The sequence below is a fragment of the Nicotiana sylvestris genome, chromosome 3 (assembly GCF_000393655.2).
Source record: "Nicotiana sylvestris chromosome 3, ASM39365v2, whole genome shotgun sequence".
Taxonomy (NCBI): Eukaryota; Viridiplantae; Streptophyta; class Magnoliopsida; order Solanales; family Solanaceae; genus Nicotiana; species Nicotiana sylvestris.
In genome coordinates this window covers 45,652,203-45,677,080 of record NC_091059.1, presented here as the reverse complement: position 1 = coordinate 45,677,080, position 24,878 = coordinate 45,652,203, and the positions used below count along the sequence as shown (strand labels likewise).

Sequence of the window (24,878 nt, the reverse complement as noted above, 5' to 3'; positions counted from 1 at the left end):
GATCATATAGTAAATCCTCATTTATGTAGTTAGTACGTGATAACTTCCATTATAGATTTAAGAAATATATAGTTTTAAAAGCATAAGCATATTTAAGTGAGAGGAATAAAAGCGAATCTCAATCATGAAGACAAGCCAAAACATCATAATTCTACTAATGTGTGTGCTAAGACCTGGTGTCACAAGTGTGTGGGTAACCTAGTAGAATATACAAAACCATGCTATCCTACTGTCTGGAAAAAGAAATAGACAGGAACATAAAGACAAAAGAGAGACTCCACCTACTGCAGATCGGTTGGGAAGGGTAGCTCACCGGAAAGTCTTGAGCTGAGATGACCACTCTATGCGCCAGACTGATGGCCAGATGCACCTGCCTCAAAGCCTGTACAATCAAGTACAGAAGCGTAGCATGAATACATAAAAATATGTAGTCAGTAAGTATCTCGCCTAACCTCGCAAAAGTAGTAACGAGGGGTCGACTTCGATACTTACTAAGCTAGCAAATATAATAATATGAAGTTCAACATATTTCATTCACAGTGTATGTAGATAATAACAAGCTCAAACAAGAATAATTATTGAAAATCCTTTCATCCAATTAATAAAACTAAGCACTTCCTCATTTAAATTAGTGACCTTTCCAACAATAAGTAATATAAATTATAAGGGTTACGGTTCTATTATCACCAACAAATACCACCAAGGACGATTGGGTCGATCCAACATAAAAGTAAAATATGCACTGCCGAGGGTCGAACGACACGAACCATAGATGCATCTATACACCCCGCTCGTGAATCATACATACGACGCGGTAAAAGAATAACCCCGCTCGCGAATCATAAGTGCGACGCGGTAAACAAAATTTTCATCATTTAAACACAACAATTCTTTAATTCCCTTTTTATAAAAATGAATGCAATTCATTGAATCCCATAAATCCTTAGATTTTCTTCAACTTACTTCCTTTCATACCATTAGCATATATAAGGAATTAATAGCGACCACGAAGCATGATGTGATCCTAGAACTACCCGGACATAACAGGAATAGTAGCTACATTCGGACTCTCGTCACCTCGTGCATAGGTAGCCCCCATAATTAATCATATATTAATTAAATACACCTATGAGGACATTTTCCCTAAAAGATTAGAAAAGAGACTTACCTCGTTTCAAGCCGACTTCCAACTCAAGAATTAGTCCAAACTCTCAAACCGGAGCCACACAAATCGAAACTGTTCAAATAGTGTAAAAGTTCATTATTATAGGCTTAAAAATTTATCTTCTAGCTATTAAAGCAATTGTCCAACCCCAAGGGCAAGGTTCCTAAAATTCAACCCCGGGCCCACGAGTAAGAGCTCGTAATAAAATTCCTCTCTCAAGAGCTCCAAAATCGCCCAACCTTTGAGTAAAAATGAGCCAAAAATGGCTAACACCCGTAATAAATGAAGGTCACTGCCTTCAACGATTATCGCATCTGCGGTCCTGGGCCGGCCGCACCTTTTCCCACCGCATCTGCAGAAATGAGTTCGCTTTTGCAAAATTTACCTTGGCCGGCTGGGCCGCTTCTGCGAGACACAATCCGCTTCTGTAGAAGATAGGCCGCCTCTGCGGCTCCTGGGATGGCCACCCGTGGACACATCTGCGATGGTCTAGGTGCTTCTGCGGGCTCGCACCTGCGGCTAGCCAATCGCAGGTGCGGTTATGACAGAAGCCTGAAGCTTCAGCCCTTTTCCACATTTACTTACTAAGCTCGAGCCTCGTCCGATTCGGGGCCCCGCCCGAACATACCTATAAGTTTGAAATGATAAAACGGACTCGCTTGAACCCTCGAAACGCCTGAAACAATGCTAAATCTAAAATTTAACCCCCATAAAACCAATTGAATAAAACTTATGAACTTCAAGTTCTTCAATCTATTTCCAATGTGACGAAACACACTTATATTACCTGGATTGACACCGAATTTTGCGTGCAAGTCTAAAATGACAATAAGGATCTATTTCCGGTCCCAAAATTCTGTTCGAACCTCAATAACACAAAATCCCGCTCCAAACCAAATATTTAAGAACTTCAAAATCCTTAAGGGATCAACTTTCACTATTAGGCGTCAAAATGCTCACGGGTCATCCAAAACCCGATCCGGACATACACCCAAGTTCGAAATCATCATACGGACCTGTTGGAACCTTCAAATCCGAATTTTGAGGTCGTTTACTCAAAACGTTGACTGAAGTCAAACTTGGCCTTTTAAGCCAACCTTAAAGAACCAAGTGTTCCGATTTCAACCCAAACTCTTCCAAATCCTGAACCAACCATCCCCGCAAGTCATAAATATGTTAAAGCAAGAACGAAAAGTCTTATTCAGGGGAATGTGTTCTAGAAAACAAAACGACCATTCGGGTCGTTACATTCTCCAACTCTTAAACAAACATTCATCCTCGAACGGGTTTAGATTCATACCTGAAGTGCTAAATAAGTGTGGATATCTGTTTTGCATGTCCTCATCGGACTCCCAGGTCGCTTCCTCGACTGGTTGGCACCTCCATTGGGCCTTTACTGCAGAAATCCTCTTGGATCTCAATTGGCGATCATGTCTATCAACAATGGCAACTGGCTCCTCCTCATAACCTAAGCTTTCGTCTAGCTGAATAGTACTGAAGTCTAACACATGAAATAAGTCGGTGTGATACCTCCGAAGCATAGACACATGAAAAATTGGATGAACTCCCGATAAGCTGGGGCTAAAGCAAGCTCATAAGCAACATCTCCATCTCGCCTCAACGCCTCAAATGGGCCTATAAACCTTGGGCTCAACTTGCCCTTCTTCCCGAATCTCATAATACTCTTCATCGGTGAGACTTTCAAGAGAACATTCTCGCCGACCATGAATGATACATCACGCGCCTTCTTATCCGCGTAACTCTTCTATCTGGACTGAGCTATGCAAAGTCTTTCCTGAATCAACGTTACCCTTTCCAAGGCATCTTTCACCAAATCTGTACCATGTATCTTAGCCTTGCCAGACTCAAACCACCCAATAGGAGAATGGCATCGCCGACCATATAAAGCCTCAAATGGAGTCATCTCGATGCTGGACTGATAACTATTGTTGTAACCAAATTCGGCCAAAGGCAAGAACTGATTCCACTGCCCTCTAAAGTCAATCACACATGCTCTAAGCATGTCCTCCAGAATCTAAACTCTCCGCTTCGACTGCCCGTCGGTCTGTGGGTGGAATGTTGTACTGAGCTCTACCCAAGTTCCCAACTCACTCTGTATGGCTCTCCAAAAATGGGAAGTGAACTGAGGGTGTCTATCTGATCTGATGGAAACAGGAATGACGTGAAACCGAACTATCTCCCGAATGTATATCTGATCCAACCTCTTTGAAGTATAAGTAGTCATAACCGGAATGAAGTGTGACAACTTGGTCAACTTGTCAACAATGACCCAAACTGCATCATACTTCCGTAATATCCGCGGCAACCCAACTACGAAGTCCATAGTAATGCGCTCCCACTTCCACTCAGGTATAGGCATCTGCTGAAGTAGGCCACCTGGCCTCTGGTGCTCATATTAAACCTGCTGGCAATTCAAACACCTAGCCACATACTCAACTATATTTTTCTTCATCCACCGCCACCAATAATGCTACCTCAGGTCATGATACATCTTCGTAGCACCTGGATGAATGGAATATCGTGAACTGTGTACCTCCTCTAGAATCCTCCCCCTCAAGCCATCGACATTAGGAACACATAGGCGACCCTAGAGTCGCAGAACACCATCCTCGCCAATAGAAACCTCCTTGGCACTATCCTGTAGCATCGTCTCTTTGAGAACTGCCAAATGTAGATCATCGAACTACCGTGCCTTGATCTGCCCCAATAGTGAAGACTGAGCAACAACACACGCAAGGACTCGGCTGGGCTCTAAAATATCCAACCTCACAAGTCTGTTAGCCAAGGACTGAATGTCCAAAGCTAGTGGCCTCTCCTCTGCTAGTATGAATGCCAAGCTACCCATACTCTCTACTTTCCTACTCAAGGCATCTGCGACCACGTTTGCCTTGCCCGGATGATAAAGAATGGTGATGTCATAATCCTTTAGCAACTCAAGTCATCTACGCTGCCTCAAATTGAGATCCCTTTGCTTGAACAAATGCTGCAAGCTATGATGATCAATATAAACCTCACATAACACCACATACAGATAATGCCTCCATATCTTAAGAGCATGAACAATTGTTGCTAACTCTAGGTCGTGCACTGGGTAGTTCTTCTCATGAATCTTCAGCTGACGTGAAGCATATGTAATAACTCGCCCCTCCTACATATATACACATCCCAAAACAATGCGTGAAGTGTCGCAATATACCATATACATCCCCGAACCGGAAGGCAACACTAGGAGCGGTGCTATAGTCAAAGTTGTCTTGAGCTTCTAAAAGCTCACCTCACAATCATCGGACCAACGGAAGGGAGCACCCTTCTGGCTCAATTTAGTCAAAGGTGATGCAACAAATTAAAAGCACTGCACAAATCGGTGGTAATAACCTGCTAACCCTAGGAAGCTCATGATCTCAGTCACTGAAATAGGACGTGGCCATCTCTGAACTGCCTTAATCTTCTTGGGATCCACCTTAATACCCTCTCCTAATATAATATGCCCCAAGAATGCTACTGACTCTAGCCAAAACTCATACTTGGAGAACTTAGCATATTGCTTCTACTCTTGCAAGGTCTGAAGCACTGCTCTCGAATGTTGCTCGTGCTCCCCCAGTCTACGTGAGTATAGCAAGATATCATCAGTGAAGACAATAACAAAGGAATCAATATAAGGCCTGAACACCTTGTTCACCAAGTCCATAAACGCCGCTGGACCATTAGTCAAGCCAAAGAACATCACCAGAAACTCGTAGTGGCCATCTCTAGTATGGAAAACAGTCTTCGGGACATCTGAGTCTCGAATCTTCAGCTGATGATACCCTGATCTCAAGTCGATCTTAGAGAACACCCTAGCACCATGCAACTGGTCGAACAAATCATCAATGCGCGGCAAAGGGTATTTGTTTTTTATGGTAGCCTTGTTCAACTGGCGGTAATCAATGCACATCCGCATAGTCTCATCTTTCTTCTTCATAAATAGCATTGGTTCACCCCAAGGTGATACACTGGGCCTCACAAACCCCGTTTCTAACAATTCCTCAAGTTGCTCCTTCAACTCTTTCGGTGCCATACGGTACGGTAAAATAGATATAGGCTGGGTACCTGGAGCCAAATCAATACAAAAATCAATGTCACAATCCAGCGGCATGCCTGGAAGGTGAGAAGGAAATACATCGGCGAACTCCTGGACTACTGGCACTGAATCAATCGTTGCAGACTCTACGATGGTGTCCCAAATATATGCTAGATACGCCAAATAACCCTTGTCGACCAGGTGTCGAGCCTTCAGAAAAGAGATAACCCGACTGGATGCACTAACGGAAGAACCATTCCACTTCAATCTCGACAACTCTGGCATCACTAAAGTAACAGTCTTGGCATGACAATCAAGAATGGTGTGATATGAGTCACACTCCTTTTTACCCGAAACGGGATATAAGGGAGTTTTTCCAATTTAAGTGACAATAATCGAAATGGGATTATTTATTTATTCAGAGTCACCACTTGGGATAATTTATGGTGTCCCAAGTCACCGATTTATTTTAAATCCTAAGTCGAGGAAATTTGACTCTATTTATGGTCTGCGAGCACAGAAGACTGGGTAAGGAATTTTGTTAACCCGAGAGAAGGTGTTAGGCATTCCCGAATTTCGTGGTTTGAGCACGGTCGCTTTAATAATTATACTTGGCTTAATTAATTGGTCTAATTACTCATTTTAGAACTTACGTACATTTTTACCTTCTACCATTTTTAATTACTCGATTATTCGTAATTATGAAATTATCTTAAAACGAGTCACGCGTACATGAACTCATTTTGTTTGGCGTGTCAAAATCATGTCACGCGTACGTGTGCATAATTAATAACACATTATTAATTATTAATAAAGTTTGGCCAAAGTTGCACAAACGCATACCTTGGTTTTAATTTGGAAGTCATAATTATGTCACGTGAACGTGTACACAATTACGATAATATATTAGAACACGCCCAAAGCATTTTACGAATATTCATTTATTACAATAAAATAATTAATGAAAATAACAATCAAGGATCATCCGTTCATGAGAATTAACAGTTTCATAATTCATTCACAACTTAAATTCATGCTTTATGATTCAATCACAAAATTTTGAAACTACAACATCAAAATATGCCCAAGGGAAAGCACAAAACGTAGAATTGGAAAATGGGAGAAAAATACATCAAAGAGAAATTTTAAAACTAAAGCAAATATCATGTATTTATTCAAAATTCAAGTATTATTCCAACCAAAATATACTTTTGCAAGAAACAACAAAGAGAGAATGGAAACTGGACCTCAAAAAGAACTTTCCCAAAAATGAAACGAGCTACTACCAATCGGACCTATGAGCACATTTCTCGAGCGGAACCTCGAACCCCAATCGACACCAGAAAATGAGAGAGGAGGTGAAAGGCTACGAGGGAATCCCCTGCACTATTAAACCTCCCATCTCTACTCTACGATCCAAGCTGACCCATTTTGCGTCGGCGTTGCTTACGTCGATGCTGTGTGTTTCAATGGCCAATTGAAGATTCAAATATGTATGTGTGTTATGTAAAGAGGAGATCTTTTTCTGACCAAAGAATAGATGGATTTTTGATAAAACAAGAAGAAGTTTGCCTTGTCCAGACGTTTGTCTTGTCCTTTTATCAATCCAATATGGCAATACTTCAAACATCAAAGATGGTGATGATGATGTGCCTATCAGGAAATTGAGGGGTTAGGGGATGAGCCACCGAAGCTTTTTCATTAAAAATCCTATTTGTGATTTGCCATCGATAGGTGATGCGGCTGTCCAGGGATTGAAACTGGTGGAATTCTTTTTTGTGTGTTAGCTACTCATCTCTATGGTAAGGAATTAGGGGTCTTAAAAGATTTTAATTTGGGTGTAAAGGGTATTGGGCTCAATGTTTTGGGCTATTTGAAAATGGGTCTTTCCAATCCAAAATCTTAATTATTTTCCTATAAATAATGTAAAATCTATACTATAAAATACATAACTAACTCTAATTAAGTAAAATAAATAATATTATATTGTGAAACTATTTTTTGGTATTTTCAAGATTATATAAAAATAAAAATAGATAAAAATAGGTGAAAATAATATTACTACATTAAGTACTAATTAACCTTAAATTAAATAGAGTTTAAATTATTTTTCTATTTTCGATTTTTTTAAATACTAAATAAAAATAACAATAAAATAGTATATTAGAATCCTAGAAAAATTCAAATAACTCAAATAAATATATAAAATATGCGAAACTGCTAATATAGCTTGAAGACGTGGCAGGTCAAAAATTACATTTCTACAGCTGCTCCTCTTTGACTGGAAACATGAAGAATTTTCAGACAAAGAATGGCGAGACAGGTTTTTTGACCTGGCCCTTATTTAGAGAGACCGAAAACTAAAAGAAAAGAGAATGTGACCGAGCCTTGGTATCTGAGCTGCCTACATATCCTTGGCTATAAAGGAATCAGGTCACGTGTAGTTCAGAAGTGAATGAGGTGATGGAGTGTGTGGAGAGGATGAGAGAGTCGAGTGAGATTCCGTCGAGGTTCCGGTCTGTGGTCCTGCTATTACATCAAAATCAAAAATGAAAAAGAACTAAACAATCCTGCCAGCTATGAGTTACAAAATTCTTATCTATGAGTCTTCTTAAGCTTGATCTTGAGTCTTGGTTGGTTCTTCATGTGGACTCTAATCTGAATCTTGATGCTTGTCAGTTGCAGGTATTAGTTCATTCTTCCACGACTTCTTCGGATCAAGACTGGACATGCAGTGCTCGTGACTTTAGCCATGTCTTGAGCAGTTCACATCTTTCATCTGCTTCTGCATTTGGATTCAATTCCCTCTTTTTTCTTTTTCTTTTTTTTGGATTGAGACTTCTTCTGTTGATCATCTCGGATTGTTGACTCGTATTCTTGCCGCGAGCTTCTGGTACTTCTAACTTGAATTGAATTCTGAAATGACTTCCCTTGTTCTCTATGTGGGTGCCTGCTACTGACTTGAAATTTGAAATAATTCCAAAAATGAATTCTCTTGTTCTCTAGGTGGGTGCCTGCTACTACAACAAAGCAGACAAAACAAAAGAAACTTTTCTGCCCCACTTTGCACTAGGAAGATTTGTGAGTTGTTAGAAAAACTGTAAATCGCCTACACTGTTGATGAATGATGCAATGATGAGAGTAAAATTAATGACTCGACTAGGATGTGCGTCTCCTAGGTATGAAACTTGAATAAACCAAATTAGGAAGTATGTCTCCTAGATTTGAGATTGAACTTGCGGAAAACTATAAACTAAGCTTGACTAAAGTAAAAATGACCCCATTCTCCAGGCGGACCCCTGATTTTAAGAAAACTAAAGATTTATAACTTAAGAACACTAAAAATTGACCTTTTTCAAATCCAGACTTCCCTTTTTAAAAAGAAAATTATTATCCTAGGAGAAAATTCATCAGACTAGGTTTTAATCTTAGGAAAAAGATTCATCCGACTAAGATTTCGATCCTAGGAAAAAATTCATCAGACTAAGTCCTTCTGATTTTTTGGGTATCTTAGGAGAAAGATTCATCAGACTAAGATTTCGATCCTAGGAGAAAGTTCATCAGACTAGGTCCATTTTTGTTATCTTCGGAGAAAGATTCATCAGACTAAGATTTCTATCCTAGGAGAAAGTTCATCAAACTAGGTCTTCAATCTTAGGAGAAAGATTTATCGGACTAAGATTTCGATCCTAGGGGAAAGTTCATCATACTAGGTCCCTTTTTGTTATCTTAGAAGAAAGATTCATCAGACTAAGATTTCTATCCTAGGAGAAAGTTCATCAGACTAGGTATTCTATCTTAGGAGAAAAATTCATCAGACTAAGATTTTGATTCTAGGAGAAAATTCACAGACTAGGTCCATTTTTGTTATCTTAGGAGAAAGATTCATCAGACTAAGATTTTTATCCTAGGAGAAAGTTCATCAGACTAGGTCTTCTATCTTAAGAGAAAAATTCATCAGACTAAAATTTTGATCCTAGGACAAAGTTCATCAGACTATGTCCTTTTTTTTGTTATCTTAGGAGAAAGATTCGTCAGACTAAGATGTTTATCCTAGGAGAAAGATTCATCAGACTAGGTTTCTTATCCTAGGAGAAAAATTCATCAGACTAGGTTTTCTATCTTAGGAGAAAGATTCATCAGACTAAGATTTTGATCCTAGGAGAAAGTTCATCAAACTAGGTCTTCTATTTATTGTCTTAGGAGAAAGATTCATCAGACTAAGATTTCGATCCTAGGAGAAAATTCATCAAACTAGGTCCTTTTTTTTATCTTAGGAGAAAGATTCATCAGACTAAGATTTCTATCCTAGGAGAAAGATTCATCAGACTAGGTTTTCTATCTTAGGAGAAAAAAAAATTCATCAGACTAAGATTTCTATCCTAGGAGAAAGTTCATCAGACTAGGTCTCTTTTCTTCTTTTCTTTTGGTATCTTAGGAGAGAGATTCATCAGACTAAGATTTTTATTTATTATCTTAGGAGAAAGATTCATCAGATTAAGAGTTTTATTGGGAGGAAAATCCATCAGACTAGGACTTTTTATCCTAGGAGGAAAAATGTGAAGATCAAAGGCAAGATTTTATGCACAATAGCAAGACAAATAAAGTCAAAGATTTGAGAAAATTCCCTTTGTCGGCTCTTCTCTTCTTTTCTTTTCCTTCTCTTTTTTTTTTGCTTTTTTCATCTTTTTTTCTCTTTTTTTTGCACTGCTTTGTTCCTATTTCACACAAAGAAAATTTTGTCAGTTTTGAAAATGGTGGTCGGTTTATGGCCTTGGGTCTTGGGCAGCTTTGCTTCTGCTCAATCAGCTTGAGTCGGTTTCAAGAAACTTTTGCTCTGCTTCAACCCTAATTGTTCCAACCCAGTACTATTTGTATTTGTGGCTCAATCAGAATTATCATAACTAAAAATCTTTTCTTAGGTGACCTTTTCTAATATCTTGAATGACTTCCTACTTTTTGAGCAATTTGTCTGTCAGAGAGAATCACCAGTTATCTTTCCTTGCGCCAAGTAGGCTGACAAGAGTCTTTTTTGGGGGGAACCATTTTCATGAACCCTTGAGGCATGTTGACTGTAGCAGCTGAGTGTGTTAGCCAAATTTACTTTATGCAACTGAAAAGCTGGTAGCATATTTTGAAATCTTTTTTGCTTGTTTTGACAATGACTGACTCAGAGTTAAGGACACAATGATGCAAAAAACAAGTATTAACAAGAAATGCCCCTGTCGGAAGGACAGAAGGAAGAGTTTTTTTTCAATAACTAGCCTTAATGATCATGACATGCATTTTGGATTCAACGGCCTGATCTATCAAACTGATCTAATCTTTCCTTTTACCATTCCTATGACCTTTGAAATCGGGCTTGTTCGGGCCAATCCTTTGCATCAGCTTCATGACTCACTTTCGACTAGTGGTGCCTTGAGGGGTTTTCACCAACAAGTCTCTCTTATTTATTTATCTCTACTTATTGTCGCCTTACAGTGCCCGTGAAGTTTTTCACTAGTAAGGCTCTCATTTTTCTTTTTTTTCTTTTTCTTTTTCTTCCCCCTTCTTTTTTTCTTTTGCGAGCAACTTGACAATGTTCTATGTCGTGTGACAACCGTAGTTCATTACATGCTTCTCTTGGCATTCTTGAAGGCATATCGGGAGGTCTTTGATAAGGTTGGAAAGAAGGGTCGACATGAAGGCTCAAAGTAGACTCAATATGATGGGTTGTACACTTACAACTCTAGGTATTGACTCTTTCAAAAACTAAAACAAACTCATGCCCCAGTTTTAGATACTGTATCTTTCTTCTTCTTTTTTCAAATTCTTATTTGGGTTAGACCAAATCGTGAGGTTGCCTACGTATCTTTTTTTAAGGAATCAGGTCAAACGTAGTTCAAACATCTGACCTAACTAATTTTTTTCATCTTTCTTTCTATTTTTTTCTTCTATATTTTTATTTTCAAAACAAGTGGCCCAGCTTCTATTTTCTGAGGGCATAAACCTTTGATTCTTTTCCTCTTTTTTTTCACTTGAACTTTCTAAAAGCTGCCCCAGTTTGTACTCGTAGGGCATGGAATTTTATTGTTATTTTCATATATTCTTTTTTGGACTTTTAACTCTGAACTTGATTCCAAAAAAGGGTGGTCAAAGAAAAATAACACAGGCTTAAAATGGGTAACAAAGAGTATAAAGTATTTAGGTAGCAGAAAAAGGGCTTCCTAGCCTTGAGAATGCCAATAATGTTAGCCCTTCACAAACACGACATTGATGGACATGTTGCTTTCTGGGTCTTTTTTAGTGTAAAGCTATATGGGCAATGCTTTCCTCGTAGTGAATGCCCCTTGTCAATTCGGGTGACTTTTTCTTGGATTTTGTCTTGATGAAGAAGAAGTATTTTGCCACTAACTGATCCATTTTAAGTTGTCTGGAATACACCTTCTTTTGAAAAATACTTTCTATCTCTTAGTGCTAAACAAATTTTAAACCGTCTGATCATCCTTAAGCCCGATCTTCTTAATGATTCAAAAGGTAGTGATCCTGAACTTCCAAGAGCATGAATGCTTTGGTTCCATGTAAATTTGGCTCATACTTATTTTCCCAATGTTTCATGTCTTTATTCATCCTCAAAAGTGTCTTTTTCTCACTTGTCCAATTCAAGACTAAATCAGTTTTCTAAAATCTGGCCAAAAATTCTGCATGCATATCATGTCACTAGAACTAGTGTGAAATGAACTATGCATGGAATGACACAAAAGGATAAACTGTATTTCATTGAGTAAAGGATGTAAGGGTTTGACAATACAAAAACAACCAAAAATCTGAACTACAACCTTGAAATAACCCAGACCTTGAAAATAACAACAGAACAAACAGACAAGACTCACACAGACAAAATAAAGGGATAGAAGAGTTTGACTCAATAAAACAAATAAAATGTGGATCACAACCCTGAAATAACCTAGATAACAGAAAAAACATCAAAACAAGCTACCAAGATTCCTTCCTAGTGAGGAGAGAATGACTTTTCAATTGCTAAGCTTGACATTTAGCCACAAATGTGCTCATCAGAATCACCATGGCCTTCTCTAATTTCAGTCGACAAGTTCCTGAGAGGATTCTCATACACCATGTCACCAAGCATCATCCCCACAAAGTGTGCATCATCATGTGCAGATAAAGGATTCTGCACAATATTCTGGGTGTCACTGTATTGGATCACAATCAATTTTCTTGGATCATCCTTTCTATTTCTTTTTTCAAATCCCGATAGCTTTCAACATTGTGCCCCTGGGCATTGGAATGATATTCATACCTTTTAGCTGGGTCAAAGATTCTTGCACGTGGGTCCACGTGATTTGGAGGAATGGGTGAAATCATGTCATAATACTTTAACTTCTCAAATAAGCTTGCATAAGACTCTCCTATTGGTGTAAAATTATCTTTCAACCTCTGTCCTTCTCTATATCCCTAGCTTGGATGTGGGTTATAGGGCACTTGAAACTTTTGTGGAGGTTGGTGGAGATTTTGTGATGCTCATGCTCGCCTTCTGGGGTGTTTTGGTGGCTAGACAACGTACTGAGGTGGAGCAATAGAGTATTGTGGGTTCTGAGGTGGCTAGTAGTGTTCAGGAGCATCATCGGAAAATAGACGAGGCTGGTCATACCTTCGAGATGCTCTTCTAGTACCTCTTCTTGACCCTGATGTCATCATGATTTCTTTATCCTTCTCATTTGTGTAACTAAAATTATCAGATTCAATCTGGACAGCTTGAGTTGCGGCTTTGAGAACTACTTAACTTATAATTCTGCCTGTTTTAAGACCATTCTCAACCATTTCCCCTATTTTGATTGCTTCCGAGAAGGATTTACCCACTGCAGACATCATGTTTTGAAAGTAATCGGGATCTTGAGCCTAAAGGAAGACAGTGATTAACTCGTGGTCATCCATGGGTGGCTTAACTCTAGCCGCTTGCTCTCTCCAATTAATGGCATATTCCCTGAAACTTTTAGTTGGTTTCTTCTTCGGGTTTGAAAGGGAATTGCGGTCTGGGGCGATGTCAATGTTGTATTGGAACTGTTTGACAAAGGCGTGTGCCATGTCATCCCAAATGTACCTGCGAGATGTGTCTTGATCCATAAACCATTCAGAGGCTACTCCCTTAAGGCTTTCCCCAAAATAAGCTATTAGCAATTCTTCACTTTTTCATGCACCTCTTAACTGATTGCAATACCTTTTCGGGTGGGCTATTAGGTCTCCATGTCCATCATACTTTTCAAATTTGGGGATCTTGAAACCAAGTGGCAAACAAAAATCGGGTAACATACATAGATCCTTGAATGCAATACTCTTCTGACCTGCTAACCCTTGCATGTTTTTCAACTGTTGTTCTAAGCTTTTCAGTCTTTGGGTCATTTCTTCTTGTGACATCTTTTGGGCAGGCTTCTCAATGTTTGCAAGAAGATCAAACAAGTACGAGTGGTACTCAGGAGAGTGGTACTGCTTTTGCTGGGTAGAAAATTGTGACTCATGAGTTTTCTTCTGCACCACCGTCGGTTGTGGGATGGTGAAGATGAACATAACAGTAGTGGTTGTCTGATTGGTTGTTAATGGCAAACTTTAGGAGCGCACAACAAAAGTTCTAGTTGTAGTCGTACAGTTGGGATAATGACTGAACCTGGGTGGATAGAACTAATCAGACAATGAAACCAGAATGGCAGTAGTCGAGATGGGTGTGAACTCTGGGAAACCATGAGAAGAAAAGGGCGGTCCTTGGTCGTTGGCCTATGCTTGACACATCTCAGTCATTTTTTGTTTCAGTAATCTATTTTCCTTAACCACAGTAGACTCTTGTTGAACCTTCTGACCCTGAGTCTCATAACTGCTTGCAACAGCTTCGATGTCAGTTGTAATTTTTTCCTTTGGCTTTTGTATTGTCAACTTACCACAAACCGACCACCTCAAACTTTCTTCACAATTCAAAACAAAAGATACGTTAGAATGGAATTAGTCAGTCCTTATTATTATCATCATTTTTTCAATTTTTTTTGGTTGATCGAACCTGATGTGAGTTGCCTACGTATCATGTGGGAACATGAATCAGATCTTGCGTAGTTCGGGAAGATTAGGAATAAAGTGAATAAACTAACACTTTTTTTCTTTAGATTTTGAATTTTCTTTTTTTTTCTCTTTCTAATTTTCGAAAGAAAGACATATAAAGAAGAAAGAAAATATTTATTGATTTCGATTTTTTTTGGAATTTCGAAAGAAAAACTTCGAAAGAAGAAAGAAAATATCTTTGGATTTTTATGTTAAAATTATGAAAGAAAGACTTCTAAAGGAAATATTTTTGAATCTTGAATTTTCTTTTAAATTTTCGAAATAAAAACTTCTAAAGAAAAATGAAAGTATTTTTGAATTTTTAGAAGAAATTAAAAGAAAATATTTTTGGATTTTTTCTAAAAAAAATTGGGGTCTCAAAGAAAGATATTTTTAAAGAAGAAAGTAAAGGAAAATATTTTTGGATTTTTAAAAATTGGGGCCGGAACCGATGAGGTTTGCCTACGTATCTCACATCCGGTGAGAATCAGACCCGCATAGTTCGTCTAGTTTTGACATAAGCGGAAAAAACATACTATTGACTCATTTTGAAATGATTCTTTTCCTTTTCTTCACTTCTTTGAAAAAAAATTCGGCAGAGTTTCGGGATATTTTCAAATACGGGAACCGGACTTAATTTCCCCTACATCTTTTTTGGTTTTTCTCTTGATTTCCTTTTCCTAGCCGGTCAACAGGCAAGCCGAAACAAGTAAATGTACACATAGCATGTAAGATGCATCAGGATGGTCTTTTATTTTGGGTACACCTGTCCTAGACAGACTCAACCCCTGTGTTGAGTCCCCAAGGTCAAATGCACGTGATGCAAACAAACATTCCTACTAGGGATCCGGCATAAGGCTATGTTATTCTAGGTTTAACCTAGGGTTGTGTTCTAGAACTGGAATACCCGAGCGGACAGCTCGAGCCGAGGTGGGGGCAACGTACTAGGAGCACGAAAGTCTACCCGGCCTTGTTGCTGACCCAAGCTTTGTTCTATTTGGTATGACTTCTAACAAAAAAGTGGGCCACGCGTACCTGTGCACCATATTTTAGAAGACTCAAAAGAGAGGCGTAAGAAGACATTTTAATACAGTTCAAATAATATCAAAGCGGTAAATAAGCGGCAAGTAGCACATTAGGTCCACAGTAATATCCACAATAAATAAAGCCAAGTAACAATCATATTAAAAGCTCGAATTCTTGAACCCTGAACCAGAGATTCTGGGTTCAATCCTCAGCAAAGTCTCCAGAGCAGTCACACCTCCTTTTTACCCGAAATGGGATATAAGGGAGTTTTTCCAATTTATGTGACAATAATCGAAATGGGATTATTTATTTATTGAGAGTCGCCACTTGGGATAATTTATGGTGTCCCAAGTCACCGGTTTATTTTAAATCCCAAGTTGAGGAAATTTGACTCTATTTATGGTCTGCGAACAGAAGACCGGGTAAGAAATTCTGTTAACCCGGGAGAAGGTGTTAGGCATTTCCAGATTCCGTGATTTTAGCACGGTCGCTTTAATAATTATACCTGGCTCAATTAATTGGTATAATTACTCATTTTACAACTTGCGTGCATTTTTACCTTCTACCGGTTTTAGTTACTCGATTATTCATAATTATGAAATTATCTTAAAACGAGTCACGCGTACTTGTACTCATTTTGTTTGGCATGTCAAAATCATATTACGTGTACGTGTACACAATTAATAACACATTAATAATCATTAAGAAAGTTTGGCCGAAGTTGCGCGAACGCATACCTGGGTTTTAATTTGGAAGTCATAATTATGTCACGTGAACATGTACACAATTACGATAATATATTAGAACACGCCCAAAGCATTTTACGAATATTCATTTATTACAATAAAATAATTAATGAAAATAACAATCAAGGATCATCCGTTCATGAGAATTAACAGTTTCATAATTCATTCACAACTTAAATTCATGCTTTATGATTCAATCACAAAATCTTGAAACTACAACATCAAAATATGCCCAAGGGAAAGCACAAAACGTAGAATTGGAAAATGGGAGAAAAATACATCAAAGGGAAATTTTAAAACTAAAGCAAATATCATTTCAAGTTAAGTTGCAGGCGCCCACCTGGAGAAAAAGAGAATTCATTTCAAGTTTAAGTTGCAGGCGCCCACCTGGAGAACAAGGAAATTTATTTCAAATTTTAAGTCGGCATCAGGCGCCCACCTGGAGAACAAGGAAATTTATTTCAAATTTTAAGTCGGCATCAGGCGCCCACCTGGAGAACAAGGGAGTTTATTTCAAATTTTAAGTCAGCATCAGGCGCCCACTTGGAGAACAAGGGAATTCATTTCAAGTTTAAGCTGCAGGCGCCCACCTGGAGAACAAGGGAATTTATTTCAAATTTTAAGTCAGCATCAGGGGTCCACCTGGAGAACAAAGGAATTCATTCAAGTTTAAGTTGTAGGCACTCACCTTGAGAACAAGGGAATTCATTTTTAGTTTTAAGTCATTAGCAAGCGCCCCGCCTGGAGAATGGGGGAAGTCATTTCAGAATTCATTTCAAGTTTCAAATCGGAGGTAGCACGAGTTGCTTGAAGAATAAGGTTTTTACTTTGAGGCACGGGGGTTTGAGATGACCAAAGAAGAAGTCTCAATCCAAGAAGAAAGAAAGAAAAGAAAAAAAAAGGGAAGTGAATCCAAATGCAGAAACAGATGAAAGATGTGAGCTGCTCAAGACATGGCTGAAGTCACGAGCACTGCATGTCTAGTCTTGATCTGAAGAAGCCGTGGAAGAATGAATCAGCACCTGCAACTAGCAAGCATCAAGGTTCAAATCAAAAGTTTGCATGAAGAACCATTCAAGACTCAAGATCAAGCTTCAGAAGACTTATAGATAGGAATCTTGTAACTCATAGCTCACATGCTTAGTTAGTCTTTTTCATTTTTGATTTTGATGTAATAACAGGACCGCGGACCGGAACCTCGACGGAACGGAACCTTAATCGGCTCTCCACCTCGGTATACTCCATCACTGTTCCTACTTCTGAACTACACGTGGCCTGATTCCTTTATAGCCAAGGATATGTAGACAACTCAGATACTAGGGCTTGGTCACATTCTCCTTTCTTTTAGTTTTTAGTCTCTCTAAATAAGGGTCGGGTAAAAAAACCTGTCTCGTCATTTTTTGTCTGAAAACTCTTCGCATTTCCAGTCAAAGAGGGGAAGCTGTAGACATGTAATTTTTGACCCTCCCCAAGATTTTACACGTTTAAGAGGGGCCCCGCCCGAATATACCTATAAGTTTGAAATGATAAAATGGACTCGCTTGAACCCTCGAAACGCCTGAAACAACGCTAAATCTAAGAATCAACCCCCATAAAACCAATTGAATCAAACTTATGAACTTCAAGTTCTTCAATCTATTTCCAATGTGACGAAACACACTTATACTACTCGAATTGACACTAAATTTTACGTGCAAGTCTTAAATGACAATACATATCTATTTCCGGTCCCAAAATTCCATTTGGACCTCGATAACACAAAAACCCGCTCTAAACCAAATATTTAAGAACTTCAAAATCCTTAAGGGATCAACTTTCACTATTAGGTGCCAAAACGCTCCCGGGTCATCCAAAACTCGATCCAGACATACGTCCAAGTTCGAAATCATCATACGGACCTGTTGGAACCTTCAAATCTGGATTTCGAGGTCGTTTACTCAAAACGTTGATTGAAGTCAAACTTGCCCTTTTAAGCCAACCTTAAGGAACCAATTGTTCCGATTTCAACCCAAACTCTTCCAAATCCCGAACCAACCATCCCCATAAGTCATAAATCAGTTAAAGCAAGTATAAAAAGTCTTATTCAGGGGAATGGGGTTCTAGAAAATAAAATGACCATTTGGGTCGTTACATTAAATTGAGTTAGACAAATTAAAAAAGATCGATTCCTGCCATATTGCTCACATCAAAAATATGTAGGTCAGCCTGTTTGACCAAGTTTTTGGGAAGTCAAAGGTAAATATTTCTTTTTTAAATATACTTATTTTAGAGAGTTAAGGTGTTTTGAGATGCTTTCGAATAGTAGTAGTAGCTGAAAAAAGTACATTTTTCGATAAGCATGGCCAAAGTGCTTTTAAGCATGAATTTATCCCTAGAATTTACTTTGTAAGTACATTTGTATTTTAGATAAAGTATTTTTTTTTCATTTAAATGATCGTTGTATCTATCTCTACATCAATTACGTTTACACATAATTTATTTTTACTCAATATTCCATATATTTTTTAATCGATAGGCGCAGAATACACGTGCAACACATGTACACTAAAACTAATAATTCATATAAGTACATATTAGTTAAGCACCCAATCAAGAAGTTAATTTCCAAACTAAAAATAGTTAAGCACCCATAATTTAAAATTTCTGGATTCGCCCCTTACATTATTCACCGGCGGATCTACATTGTCTAGTATGGGTGCTTAAGCACCCATTGCTTTGGGACACAACACTAATACTTTATATAGAAAAACTAATAATTCATATAAATACATATTAGTTGAGCACCCAGTCTAAGTAGTAATTATCAAATTAAAAATAGTTACGTATCTATAATTTAAAAATTCTGGATCCGTCACTTACATTATTATTTCGTCGTGATTTTTTTTTCAAGTGGTAGATCAACATAACTTAGTTATGGTCTGCATATATATGTTCTGGTTCATTTTGCTTAGAGCTAATTTGAAAACAGTAGTGGAGTTAGGATTTTCACTAAAAGCAAGAGGTGTCAAAATTTAAGAAAGTAAATACACGAAGAAATTAGGGATACATAATATATATATATATATATATATAATAATTTATACTTATTTAAACAGTGTATTTTTCTCGACAAAGGGAGTTAACTGACACCCTTTGAAGTTATGTAGCTCTGCCACTATTTAAAAAACTACCTTATAATTAGATATGACTATAATTAAGTGTAATTACATCATTTGACTTGTTTGTTTGTAAAATAATTACTTGGTTAAACCGTACATGCCCAAAGACAAAAGTATGCCCAATCTAGTAAAGTATATATATCTTCGTTGAGTACCGAGCAAGTGACGTCGGTTGAACATAGAGTGATTAGCTGATGTAGAAAGGAGAAAGCTGAGCGAGCAAGAAATTGCACATTTTCTAGAATTTATAACCTAATTTGAGTACAAAAGTTTACAAACTAACTGAACTGGTATAAAACCTAAAAATATTAACCAACATAGTGTAAAAGTTGTTCGTCTAATATGTTTGACCAAAAGATATCGAAACTTTTTTGATTAAATCAATTAATGAAATATGTTTGACCAAAAGATATTGAAACCTTTTTTATTAAATCAATTAATGAAGATGAAGAGGTAAATCTTAGTCAAACATAATAAACTCCAGATCCATAAGCAAATCAGAAAATAATGCATAAGATGAAATATGGGCAATCAATCTTATTGAGGTTTTATATTTCTTCGCTCACTAATTGATGGAGATGAATGTTTTACATAATCAATGGAAGATTACTTTGTCTTCTTTTTGCTAACAAGATTACATAGGAGAGGAAAGAGAGAGAGAAAACCCCTTTTTTCTAGGAAGGTTCCTCCCTATATATAGTTGTGGAATCCTTGCTATGTTCTTGGGTCAATGCACCTTCATATCATGTCCTCTTTCGTCGTCCCCTGACTATTGTTCTTTGACTTGGCGGGTATTATGAGTACGGGGTTTGGAACAAATCATGTCGTCTTCCACTGCCTTGCTGCTTGGACGGGATCTCGGTTGGGTCGGCCGCAGCGGTCAGATTTTGACCAATACAGTTAGTCCCTCCGTCTGCCGGGGTCGTCTCTTGTTGGGCCTGGTAGACGAATTATGGTTACATTTTTAAGAGAAATCTGACTACCTACCCCTTGGGTATGATCTTTGGATTCAAGCAACGTAACGGCGCCCTATCGATATCCTTGAACCATTGCGGCCGTTTTGGAATCGAAACATCGTTTAGCTTGAAACGTTGTTCGTGGCTGCTGCCATTATGACACACGTTCCCAAGGGATTGAACCGTTTTATGCCCTTTCAACTTCGATTGGCGACTCTTGGGTTTCGCGCTTGGGAATTTATACCTCTTATAAATAGAAGGAATGCACCATTCGATTGACACACTTCCGTGCCTTTACTTGAAAGAACTTTGTGAATCTTCTTTTCTCCTAATACTTTGGATTTTTTATTTTCTCTGGCTAGCCAGGAACTTTCGTCTTTCCTTTTTATCAAATTGATACAAATAGCTGGTGATTCCTCTCGCGCTGACCTTCCTGCCACAATTCCAGTGTCGGAAAGCGATGTACTTGCCACTGGGGGAGTAGAAGTGGTAGAAGATGAGGAGGTCCCATCGGTGGCTGAGATCTTGCCTCGCCCTGGGAGACCATGGAACGATTTACACAGTCTCGCCAGGGAGGAGCCGAAACCTGCTTCCTCTGTCATAGATGAGGAGGGGATCGCAGAATTGAAGGCTAGGTGGGGAATCCCTCGCTACGTCGAAATACTGCTGGCAGTGGGGAACGATATAGTTCATTTTGACCGCCCAGGTATTGCGCATTCTATGCCTACCCTTTTATTGTTGGGTACACGCTTCCTCTTCCTCTCTTGGTGGTAGACTTTTGCCGCTTTTACGAGGTATGCCCGGCTCAACTTTCGTCGTACATGTATAAATTGTTCCTTATGCTGCTCAAATTTGCGGAGCTTGCCGGTCGTGAGATTACTTTGGGGCACATGCTTAATATCTTCGTCCCTTAGCTCATTCGTGTCACGATGATTCACATGCGCCACCGAGGGTCGAAGAGCTTGGTGGTGAAGATGGACGACAGAGCCAACCATCGCTTCTACGAGAATTACTTCTATGTGCGGACCGAGCACCTTGTAGCAGATCCTATGGGGTTCCCTGAGAAATGGAACTTCGCACGTTTTTATACTTTTGGTCAGGATGATGCTCGACCACTTCCCTTTGGTCAGTACTTGAAATTTGTTCTTTTGTTTTTACAACCGCGAAACTACCCCCTGCACCTGTTAATGGCATCCGCGAGTGGGTGAGCGCCATCCTCCCTTATATGGCGGGGGTCCGCACATAGTCGTCCTTCTATGAGAAATATGGATGCAAGCCCCTTACTGGTGAGTAATATCATTTTTGTTCGCTATTCTTCCCCCTTCCCTTTTTACTTAGTTTCTTATGTGATGTTCGTCGATGTCAGAGAGAGCGTAGAGAGTGAGGGCTCATCCACTAGCTTTTCGTTAGCCTACATTGTTCACTCGCCCTACTTCAATGTCTACTACTCGACCTTCGTCGAGGGCTGCTTCAGTTGAATCTACGGCTGTGGCCGTACGCACGGAGGCTACCCCTCGAACTGAGACTCTGGCCCCTATTACCTTCCCAGCGGGGAATCTTCCCGTGCCGAAGAGGGAGAGGGGCCATCAAAGAGGCGACGAGTGGAGTCTGAAACGGCTCCTTCGGCCATGATACATCTAGAGGAAGACCTTCCCTTGGCAGGATCTGAGGTGGGAGTTGATGCCATTCTGCTTGTAGAGACAGAGTCAGCCACTGCGTCTGCCCCATTGTTACGACCAAAAATACTCACGCAAGTGCACGTGATCGTCAAGTAATAGAGTAGTGAGTAGAGTATCGTTCTCACGAAGACTTATGATTAACTATTGACTACTTCAAACTCAAATTAATTTGTCTATTCAAGAGGTTTTCCACAAAATAGAGATGTAATTGTTTTACTACCTAACTACCAATCAATAATTTAACTAGAGCAATTAACCAAACAAATAACAATTTCGAGTAACAAATAGTAGGAAAGGATATTCCAGGGTCACGGGCTAATTAACAATCGTGTTGTGTTCTTGGCTTAAAATGACTAATCAATTTATCTGGGTTATTGATTGACAGGGTTGATATTACTCATAAGAATCTATCGAGTTCTTACTCGCCTATTCAAGTTAACTCAATGCCTATATGTCTATGGAATTAAAATTAACAAAAATAAATTTACAATTCCCGTATTTCAACCAAACAAGGCAATTGGGTATATGTCTATCCCAATTGCTAATCCGTTCCTCGAGGCCCGGGTTCAAGAACTTGTTCTATTTAATTCTATATGCAAGCTAAAGTTCTCACTTTCGAGTTCAACTAAAGATTCGTAGATAGTATTTCACTGTTAGCTACTCAGCAAAATAATTAAAAGCAGAATTAAATAAACAACCCAATAAGATAAACCAACTTTGTCAAATTAAACTTCAAACAACAACATTCATGTTTAACCCATGACCCCAGAACAATGGGTTTTAGCCACTCATACTAGTGTTCATCACAAATAGGTTCAGTTTCATCACAAATAGCAAAACAAAGAGAAGAAAAGAAGAACTTGATGGTCCAATCTCCTCCTTGCCTTTTGCCTCTCTATTTCTTGCACTAGACTATGAAAATCTTGATAAAACTTCCTTGGGTGAGCTTGACTTTATATAGGTTAAGTGGGTTTTCTTCCAGATTTTCAATTTTTCCCATAAATAATTCTTCCCGAAATTTGGACTAGCGCGACCGCGCACCTGGATGCGCATCTGGCCGCGCTAGTTGGATGAGGATTCTGTCTTGGATGCGCTAAAAGTAGCGCGGGCGCGCACCTGGGCGCGCATGTCCAGTTTTCTGTTTCATCGTTTATTTTCCTCGTCTTCAAGCGTACTCAGCCCCGATGAGTCTTTCTTGCTCCAGAATGGTTCCAATCACACTTTTAAAGCATCACATAGGCTCCTCAACCTGAAATGTATACAATTCACAATTAGAGCCTCTTTTTCATCAATTAGCCATATTATGATATTGGAATATAATCAAGTGGAAGCATAAACAATCGCCAAATTACCTAGATTTAGCCTATTATCACCCATCGACGGAGATCCCTACCGCTATGATTGATCAGTAACCTACCGCGACAAGGGGTCAGACTTCTAAGGCCGCAGAAAGAGGAAAAGGTGTCGTGGTCGACGACTACAAATCTGAGTCTGATCTTGACCCCGATGATGTTAGGATGTTTGAAGAGGGTCTTACCCATTAATTGGTTCATGCGGGAGGCTTGTCCCGTATTCTTGAGATATCATCGGATATTAATCTCCTAGGGGACACGGAGGATCTGGTGTCGCAATTCGACATATTGTGTTCTACCGCCAAGAACGAGGCTCTTCAGAATGTTCCTGATATTGACTTGATGCATGAAGTGGCGCTATCGGCTTGAGGGTACATTTCGCCTTTCTTTCATGTTCCTTTTACTTTTCTGGACGATATGGTCTTATCCCATCTTTTCATTTTTCAGACGTACATGGTGGAAATTGAGAGTGCTCATAGGGCTGACATTCGGGCCAAGATTTTCCTGAAGATGTTGGAGAAGTATTAGCGTTATCACAATAAGTGTCGTGAGATGCACGAACGGTTGAAGGCGAACCCTGGTGCTCAATCCCTCGGCGAGGAAATGGAGAAAAGGGACCAGCAATTGATGGAGGCTATTCGCAAAAGTAGCATGCTCGAGGAGCAACTTCGTGCAAAGGACGAAGAGTTTGGGTTAGGCAAAGGGGTTGTTGCAGAGTGTGAATATCTTCAGGGGAAGCTGAGGTCGATACAGTCTGAGATGGATCAGAATCTTATCAAGGTCGAGGCTATGAGCGCGGAGTGGATGGTAAAATTGGCCGAGTTGGAGAGAAAAGTTACTGGGTTGGAGAACATCGAGAGTGCTTGGTCATTGGCTTCGGCAAGGGTGGCGGCTCTGGAGAACACTATCCGCGTCCTCCAATTCGAGCAAGAATCGGAGAGGGCGATGGCCACGCTAAGGGAGGCGAGGCTCGATGAACGCATTGGAAAGATCGACTTAGAGGCATCGACCTTAGGGGATCGTGTCACTACTCTTGAGGACGAAAAGGAGCAACTGTTGGCTCAAGTCGAATCTTCCTCCACCGATGTTCCCCATAATTTGCACGAGCTTTGGGTTCATACTGAAGCCCATCAGGACATATATAAGAGTTTGTGGGAGGCGGGCAATGTTACCAAGGCCGCATATGAAGGAGCACGGGCGAAGGCACGAGAGGCTCGTGTTAACTATGGATATGACTCTGCGATGCCGGAAGCTGATGAGGGCGCGGACGATGATGGAGGATTTCCTGGAAATGGAGGTGAAGAGGGTGGCGGTGATGGTGCCAAGTGAAAGAATTGCTATCTTTGTCTGTTTTTTTTGTATTGTTTTTTTCTTGGACTCCGTTGGTTTTAGCCGTATGTAATCTGTCGTTGTTCGTGCAGTAGCTTTGTATAAAGAGAAATTTTCCATTGTTATATGACTCATGTACTTCTTTTCCTGTTTTGATCTTCATAACTTTGGTGCAAAGAAGTAGATTTCCACGTGATGAGTTCTCGAATCTTAGGAAATTTAATGTCACACGGGTTGAGCAGAGCCTTGATGATGGCTTTAGCTTATGGGACGGTGCTTTCGGTCTTGTGTCGAGGTGCTAT

At 39.4% G+C, this 24,878-nt stretch overlaps 1 protein-coding gene across 1 annotated transcript; it reads left to right on the top strand.

The window, feature by feature from the left end:
• Positions 1–23,850: 23,850 nt before the first annotated feature.
• LOC138887295 (uncharacterized) lies at positions 23,851–24,576 on the top strand. Its single transcript, XM_070169025.1, has one exon. It carries the CDS (start codon positions 23,851–23,853, stop codon positions 24,574–24,576), a length of 726 nt encoding a protein of 241 aa, XP_070025126.1.
• Positions 24,577–24,878: the final 302 nt, after the last annotated feature.

What these genes read in the sequence shown, in the direction of transcription:
- LOC138887295 (XM_070169025.1), top strand. Translation starts at nt 23,851, where the DNA reads ATGGAGAAAAGGGACCAGCAATTGATGGAGGCTATTCGCAAAAGTAGC.